The sequence below is a fragment of the Solenopsis invicta genome, chromosome 5, assembly GCF_016802725.1.
Source record: "Solenopsis invicta isolate M01_SB chromosome 5, UNIL_Sinv_3.0, whole genome shotgun sequence".
NCBI lineage: Eukaryota > Metazoa > Arthropoda > Insecta > Hymenoptera > Formicidae > Solenopsis > Solenopsis invicta.
Genome location: NC_052668.1, coordinates 10,780,624 through 10,790,000, shown reverse-complemented (window position 1 = coordinate 10,790,000; position 9,377 = coordinate 10,780,624). Strand labels below are relative to the sequence as shown.

Sequence of the window (9,377 nt, the reverse complement as noted above, 5' to 3'; positions counted from 1 at the left end):
AAAGTGCCAATAGCAATTCAATATATCAGAATTAACTTCACTATTCTTTTTCTGAGACAAACTGTGTTCAAACTAAGACTGTGATTTTATAAGACAAAATTGTAATATAAAGGATACAATTTAAAAAAAGGACACAATTGAGTTTTCAAGAAATGAATAAATCTAAAGGGCAGCTATTTGAAACAAAGGACTGTCCTTTGAAATAAAAGACGGATAGTCACCGTAATTATACGACTATTACAATATTATGAGAAATATGCAAGTGAGCTCACGTTTTGCTTAGGTAGATTTACTTTTGATTATGTTTAATTTAATTTTTATATTTATTGAGTAATCGGGCTCAACATTTGTTTAATGCTCGTTTTTTATCCGTTTTAATTTTGTTATTTAATAACGAGTTAGATTGATCACAAATTGTAAGTTTTAAAATAACTTTTTCTAATTCTACAATTTCATGCACTTTTATACTATTTGGAACTTAGTAAACATATATTTAATAAAAAAATTAAGAGGTATTTAGAACGACAAAAATTTATGAGTTATAATTATATGAAGGTACCAGGTATCTATTATAAACTTTTATGCACTCTCACTTTAAGAATAACGTAACAAGATGTCCTTATCATATGTATGGCTAATTATTATGAGATCTATAAAAATTTTGTTAACCTTAATCCGAATCTTCAAATTATATATATTATAAAAAAATTACAGTAATGTAAAAAATTCTAATGGGTACATCACACCACAAGCTAAAGTTAAAAAATATATAAAAAACAAAGTGAATTTCAGCGAAATATCAGTTTGATTACAGAGGGCCAACAAAGGGAGGAGGGGGCGGGGGGAGGGCAAAAAAGAATATTATGAAATTCATATGATTATTGTTATGTGATGCACAATGTTTAAGATAATTTATTATACTCTCGTTTCTCATTACATAATACCATATCCATGAACTCCGTAATCGTAATCATCCATAAATGAAGATTGAATTATGTGCGATCAACAATCGTTCGCGAATATCGCTGGTGCGACGTGCGCGCAATATTATAAGGCGCTGTCTGCGGTATTGAACGTGAACTTCGCCTATCGGTTACATCAACCTTGGTAAAGCAATTTTTGTTATTAGCAAATGGCGAGCGATATGAAAGAAACAGGAGAAAGCAATTAAGAATAGAAATCCATTTTATGGACGTTGATTAATTTATATATCTGCGGAATTGAATTTCTGTGCCATTTGCTACATATACTGTCTGTAAATTAATAATTCAAATTAATAACTACATAATTACATTTTCTCGTAAATTTTAAGTCCGCAACTTTCTAAATAATTTCTTCAGTTGAATAAAAACATAATACTTTTTATTTACGTAATGTTTTATCGTGATTCTTTAAAAATAAGAATAATTGTTGAAACAAAAGTTTAAGAAGTAGATTATTTAATACAAACTATAAGGAAAAAACTAGTCAATTTACGAGCAAATAAATAGATTTTATTGAATTAAATAACCATAAGAATAAAAATTTATTCTTTTAATCAAAAAATTAATTGGACTAGTTTTGTGCTACACAGAGCCTTCTTCAGTAATATATAAATTTGCACATAATTATCTCTACTCAACATTGATATAAAAAATTTCTACCGCATTATTTAATAACAGAATTTGAGTCGCAAGTCATTTTTGACACTTTTTTAAGAAATCTGACGTGTTAAAGCAATTTGTTTACCAGATTCGTGTTCAGCGTGCAAAAATACATGGGAAATGGTAACTTTTATTCAAACCACAGAAAAGAAGTCTAAAAACGGCGCCCTATATTATGAGAAACCATCACTTTCAACCCTTTATATCTCCAGAACCACGCTTATGCTCATTTTAAAATGTCTTTGAGATTAATGTTATATAATACTATTTGGCATAAAAAAAAGTTTAAAATTTGAGGTCTAAGAAATGGGTCAAATTTAGTATTACTCTTTTGAATGATCATTTAATTCAATAAAATCTCTATTAATTTCCTATAAATTGAATGTTTTTTTTCCTTATAATTTGCGTTAGCAAAAAAACGAGCCCTTATAGCATTTTTTATCTTTAGATGATTTGTATTAGCGTATTTGCTTATTAATCTTGTGCTCACGTAAGTATACATATAATTATTCTAATCATTTAGAGTCACATTATAATTAATAATTTTAACCTTGCGAGATTCGTTTTTTCTGGCATCAGTTATTCTCTTGGAAGTGCTCAGCGTTGAATAAGTAATTTTTTACATGATTGTAGCAACGATAGATATTCTTACGTCAAAAGAATCGGCAAATGTCGATACATATTCCAGCTTTCTATATCCTTAATGTTTTCTTTTCTAATTTCAGTTGCGTGACGTACGTACTGTAAGTCGAACGTGTGTGGAACAACGTAACTTTGATCATGGTGGAAGGTGGAAAGAATAGTATGCAGAATGGTCTGCTCAGTAATGGAATTAACAGGTGAGTTCCTAAAATTGCACACATTTTTCTTATATTTTGCTTCAAAACTTTCTGAATAAACAGAGTGTCTCAGATCACTTAGATACTCCTTTTACAATGAAGACATATTTTTACTGCAGATTCGGATTACGCGTAAAAAAAAAGAAACATTTATCTTAAACACCTTTTTCTAAAAATACCTCCATTGCCCTTTTAGTTTAAGTTTATTTTTTTGTATTTTTGTATTTACATTTAAGATCATTTTAAGGTTAATGAAAAACACTTCCAGAAAAAATGATTCAAAGTTTTTTGTTTTTTTTTTCGTGTAATCTGAATATGCAATAAGAAGTATATTAAAAAAATCCAATATTCGGTTTGAATTTTCTATTTCTGGTCACATTCAGAAATTGGAAATATCATTCAATAGAGCGTATCCAATTATTTATAAATATTTTTGAGATTTTCGAGAAAATTTACTTTATTTTAAAAGGAGTGTGCGGGTGTGTAATCTGACACCCTGTACAGTCTATAAGAAATATTAATTACACTTAAATAAGAAATAGAAATATAAGTATCCCCCAAGCTTCATATCAACGATTTAAATTATCACGTTAAAATAATGCGATTAACTATGTAGAACGATATGTATAAGGGAATTTATAACGGCGCTTTTACGAAAAAGATCTTTAAAACCTGTAGTCCACAACGATAATGCAATGCACTTGTTCAGAATGCTGTCGCGCAAATAGGGCAACGCTGAAATTGTTTATCATTACTCTTGTAATTGTTTGGCACTTAATTCAGTGTTATCAGTGTTATCACTCTCGTTCATCCATGTGTTTGACAATGTTTTCGTATTCTTCTTACTAACCCGTATTTTCGCAGTTATGACATTTTGACATTGTAATCGCGTAATGCGTAATACGTTTAAAAAAAAACATCGATTCGACCTTGTTCGAGTACTTTGAAACTACCGTTTTCAGAACGTCGCAATTTATTGTAGAATAAAGAAGCAAAATTTTAATAAGAGTTTACGAAGTTATTATGCTTCTATTGTGCGTACTCAGATATAACAAAATTATTAATTAATTCGTTGAAACAATGCGTGTTCGTTAAACTGGCCGATAATAAATAATAAAACCTAATAGCTACATTAATTAATTAATCGGTTTATACATTTCGATTATATATTCTATTTTATCTCAAATTTAAAGCAACTCGATTCTCATTGATGCACTTATTATTGTACAAAGTTTTGTAATTTCTTTAATCCAATAACTTTGGTCAATAAGCTACGATTTTTTTCCCGATACAATCAATAGCGATAATCACCAATATTCTGATAATCAACTTAAATCAACGGACTCTCAAGAAGATACTTCGGAATTTGAACTTTGCCGCTAGCAATTTATTTAGGCCTTCAACCTGCTGTCTTAGGCGGCTAGGTGAATCATTGCACATGTTCTAGCAAATAATTATTAGATAATTAGATATAACTAGATTTATGATATGTTTTTTTTGCGGTATTAGAATAATTTTGTTCTACTTCGCGCGTTCTGCAATCAATTTTCATGGCAATCTAGAAGGTGATAAACAAAGATACAATGTCATTTCAGCAGACGAGCGTCAATGGCAAAAAGAAGTTTCGCCATGTCTTGGTGAATATTAACAAGAATTGAACCGAGTTCTTCGCCGATTTTCTTAAGGCTCCTGACTCCTCAGCCGAGAACTCCGCGTTGACGGTAGCGACATTTCGTCGCGGACAAAATTAGAACTAATACACGTGAAACGTGACAGATTGACGATGAAATGTTATCGTGCATGTCATTTTGTTATTATGTGTTTCATTGTAAAAACATGACTTGTCTCGTATTTACCAAATTCGTAAAAATGGACCGCGAGTAAAGTTTCTTTGAATTTTATACATAAAAGTACATTTTTCACTCCTTTTAATAGCTATCCGTGTGTTTTCCTGTCTGAATAGACGTCACTTTACGTGCTTTTTACGACTACTTACTGACTGCTACGCGAAAAAAGGATAGTCGTGACCGATATTTAGAAGTGTTTTAAAGCCATCTGATTAGTCTGTTTTATCCAAATTGGCATTATTTAGAAATGGCATGTCGGACAAAATTATGTGCCCATGTGTTTTCCTGTTTCAATTGCTTCACTTTACATGATTTTTACAACTATTTACTGATTGTTAGGCGGAAAAAGGATAGTCGTGACCGATATTTAGAAGTGTTTTAAAGTCATCTGTTTAGTTTGTTTTATCCAAATTGGCTTTATTTACAAATGGCATGTCGGACAAAATTACGTGTCATTTCACGCAATTTCTCGCTTCTGACGTCACGACTTCAATATGGCCGCGGCGAGTACTCAGGAGCCTTAATATCTTTTCTTGAACTTGAACGTTGCTAAAAACATATTACGAAATTTATTGCCATATACCATTCGTATCTGTGAGCAAAAATTATCTGATGATTGTGTGTTATTGTATATATTCTAATCTTGAAAAATTCAATGAGTGTATGTCATCGAACAGCGAGGGATGTTTAAAACATCGTAATTGATTACATATCGTTATACTATATACGATGAAGGACTTTGCACCTATTCGATACTTTGTTCCTTCGTATTATCTCAAACGTAGCGCATTGATCTTCGGACGGATATCAAGAGATATCATTATGGTTTCTACGCGTGCTGATTATTGTGCAACGACTCGGAATTCATTTCGTTGCTTGGAAGAAACTTACAATTAGAGAGAAGTAAAGCAGATATTTGTTGTACGATCAAATTAAACGTTGTGCTTACATAATAGACACAATATCGCGTCTGCAGTTTTTCTCTAAAATCATTTTCTTCTTAACCAGACGAATTGAAATAAAATTTACATTAACTCAATATTCATTAGTTTTCTTTCTAGAAATTTGATGATTAATGTGAAATCTCTTGCGTAATCGCGGAGAGAATATAAATTTTCATAAGACTCGTTCTATATTTCGGTTAAATAATAAGTTTTTCTTTGTCGTATTTTTTTATGGCTGCATTCTCGTATATCAAACTCAATTAACGCCAAAACATCGGCGCCATTAGAACCTTCTTCAGCTGATATTAACAAACTTTTCGTTTTCCAGAAGAAAATACGACAAGCATTTATTTCTTTTTATCGTGCAAATTAATTTGCGCCCAAATCAATGCAAACATACTGGAAATTTCCTTAATGAGGTATAGCTCGGCTGATCAGTCATTAAAGATAATTTTTTTGCGAATATTTATGCATTACATAGCATGCAATTTATGAGCGTTCGTTTATATAATTTCGGACTGTAGAAACGTGTTTGACACGTGTAAATAATCTCACATTCATCTTATGATATTTATCTCTGTTTCAAATTATATTATCGCGATTTTCATTTTTTATTTTGCACGTTTATCTAACCAAATCAAAGTTCACTGGTATCTGCATTAACACGCCTAACCTTTAGGTGATTTATGAAAACACAGTTAATAATTAAAAACAAAAATTAAAATTATCATTCATTAATTGTGTCATGAGTATTCCGCCTCTTTTTTTTCTCTCTCTCGTGACAAAAACTTCGTGACTATCTTTTCGGGTCACCGAACGACTTATCTACATTTATTCGTCGAAATAAAGTAAAATCCATTCCGTGACATTAAATACGCCGTATAGGGAGAGTGTTATTATTAGCTTTTAATTAACTTAATCGTCATTGCCGATATCGGGGAACAAAGAGCCGTGATTGAGTAAATGTGAAATTTCTATGCGACGTTTCCTTGCGATTGTCGCACCGTTATCACGCTCATTGGTGATTCGTTCGAGCGGACTTTGCGCTTCTCTTTCTTATTGTGCAAATGACGTTCGTTCCAGCCGTGACGGCTTGTGCATGGATCACGATTCCATCGAGAGTCCGCTGTGGCGTAAATTTGTTCTACAAAAATATTATTACTAATTTAACGGAAATGTACTCATTTGTACCGTATTTAAACCATACATTTTTTTCGCTAATATGTTAACTCACTTCATTATGATTTTGTGAACCATGTATTTCCACATAAAAATGAGAAATTCTTCCGCTACATTTGATAAATCAACTCATAAAAAAATATTGACAATCGGGAGCGAATTTTCGGAGTAGTTAATGAAGTTAACATAAACTTCTTTCTGTTTGTTGATAAATGCTCAACAAATTATTGCTTTCGTTTACAGAAGTGTCATAAATTTTCTTTCGTTTTCTGAAACAACCCTATATATTATATATATACCCAGTCAACACACAAATTCAACAAGAATTTTAGACTTATGTCATCAATTTAGAGTTTATATTGAGATGCAAAAAGAATTTTTTTTCTGTAAAGAATTCTTTTTGCATCTGAAAATGAATTCTAAATTGATGACATAAGTCTGAATTCTGTTTGAATTCTCTGTGCCGATTAGGTATTAATCATTTCCATATTGCAACCAGCAGCAACTCATCTTATTTATCTCTTCATCGTTTCGTCTTAGAATATTTTATCAGACCAAGGCTTTTCTTAATCCTGTAATTAAGTGATATAATTACACGGATTGCATCTCGTAATGACATAAAAAAATGTTTATGTCAAGCGAAACGTTTTTAATTACTGCTACATAAGCTAATTTGCTAAAGTACTGTCTTTCTTATATATTAAGAAGCATTTTAAGATTTAAAGATTAGAATAAGATTACTACTCCTAAAGCGCAGGAGAAAAAACGACACAAAATTATTCTTAATTACTATAAATAATAATGATTAATCAATAAAAAAAGAAATATTAAAATAAAATTGTTTTTATAAAATTACTCTGCGCACGTTAATGTATTTAATTATACATAATTGTGATAAAAATTACATTGATTAGTAATTGTAAGAGCAATTTATACAATAAAATTATAGTTCTCGGTCTTCTTTTGAAATTATTGCGCAATCTAATAACTTAACTAACACAACTCTTATTATGCTCTTATTATGCGGCTTTACAGGAAACGTAAAGAAAATTACACTTTGTCTATTCTTCTAATTCTAATTATTTAATTTATCTTCGTGAATTTTGTAATTCTTCGTGTACTTTCCGCGTGTAATTCTAGTCTAGTGAGGTCTCTAGCAAAAAAAGATAACCATCGGCAAAACAGTCACGTTCGCGACAGCGCACTCAGCATTTCCACTATTATTGCACACTTGTAAATTTATCGAAAACCAAAGATCAAAACTGAAAACTTAGTCTCTTTATTCTCTTGAGTTTCTTGCATCATGAAATGAAGAACTCGTGTTTGCGCGGATCGAAAATCGATTGCACTTCGTGTGACTGGGAGATTTGCGACAAGACGAGGAAGAAATTATCTCATATAATTCTCATTGCGTGATGAGTTATTATTAGTTACGTAAACGTGAGAGAGCAATGAAGGCATGACGGAATTGTACGCGGTCGACGATATATCATTTCGTCGGAAATTTTTTACTCGTTTCAATTTGTAAACATTTCAAGTAATTTCAACGAAAACAAAAATAATAAATGTGACTCGTGTCGCACTATATGACGCATTTGAATCGCTTTGTATTACACGCGCGCGTGCAACAATGTTAAACAGGAATAAACGCTCGACAGTTGGACGCGCATCATCGAATTGCCTGACAGTATCTATCTTTTGATGAAAGACTGTGAAATGATATGTAAATGGATGCGCATTTTATGCTCGATCAAATCGCACTTTATCAAAAGATTTGATGACCTTTATCGATAATCAAGTGCGATAAAAAATGCTTTAGCATTGTGATTGAAAGAAGTTTCCGGTATTATTTTTTATTTGTTTTTTTTTGTTATTTAAGAATAAACGCAATATTTTGTAGTGTATTTTGTTGATTCCGTTTTGATTCCGTTCATTTTTGCATTCTCTTAATTTATTTTTTAATAGTGACACTAAGGATAGAATTAAAAAAAAAAAAAAAATACAAAATTGTCTTTTTCGTAATTTTTTACGGTATTTAAATATACAATACGATGTTCGAATTCATGTTCTAAAATTTGAAATAGATGCGTATTTGCCGATTTTAACATTTTTTCTTCGTTATTATTTTTTACGTTCCGCACGATTGCAATTATAAAACAGATAGAACACATGCGCAAGCAGGAACTTTGATTCAAAGTAATACGCCCTCAGGCACATTGTACTCGGGCAAACGTGCAAAAAATACAAGTTGCATTTAATGAATGGATAAGCATGTCTGTGACGTAAAGCAGAAGTTCGCTATCGAATCTCGTTCGATTCGTGACCAATTCTTGACCGTTCAGGCTTCCGGTGATCGCTTATTCATGAGGAGTACTCAAAGGTTTCAATTTACGTCAAACGAGTCTACTTTCGAATTGTGTGATTGACTTTTGTTTAGCGTAAGACCTGCGCACAATGAAGGATTATTAATCCTCAACTGACACACTATATCGGTAAATATCGATTCGATATTTCGCCATACATGGATGTACTTTACCCGACTATTTTTATTTGCGTATACCTCCGTTGTAATGCATAGAATTCAAACAATGTTGTTTTTAATCGTTACGCCAGAAGATCAAGAAGATGAATGAATAGGTGTAAAAATCGGGAAATTGAATATATTCGAAATATTCAGGAGAGAAGGAAACGAACTCGCCAAAAGTATTTTTCTTTTTTTTTTTAAATTTAATCGTAGTGTTAATCGTAATTTCGAGAGAAAAATTATTCGAGAGATTTCTCCAATGAATTTTAAAAAGTAATTGAACGCATTTTAAGAAAAAAATAATTATTACTTCGATGTTCAAAAAGTATATTTATTTTGCACGGTGAAGTTAAATGGGTTTTCAGGGTAAGAAAAAAATAAATTGATAGAAAAAAATATTT

General features: G+C 31.2%; 1 protein-coding gene across 1 annotated transcript in view; it reads left to right on the top strand.

Annotated features, from left to right (window-relative positions):
• The window catches only part of LOC105196952 (ATP-binding cassette sub-family G member 1), a 49,294-nt gene that overhangs the window by 3,428 nt on the left and 36,489 nt on the right, over positions 1-9,377 (top strand). The window contains exon 2 of the mRNA XM_026130768.2: positions 2,369-2,482. Coding sequence (XP_025986553.1) covers positions 2,424-2,482 — 59 coding nt within the window. The 5' untranslated portion in view covers positions 2,369-2,423. The remainder of the gene's footprint in view (positions 1-2,368; positions 2,483-9,377) is intronic.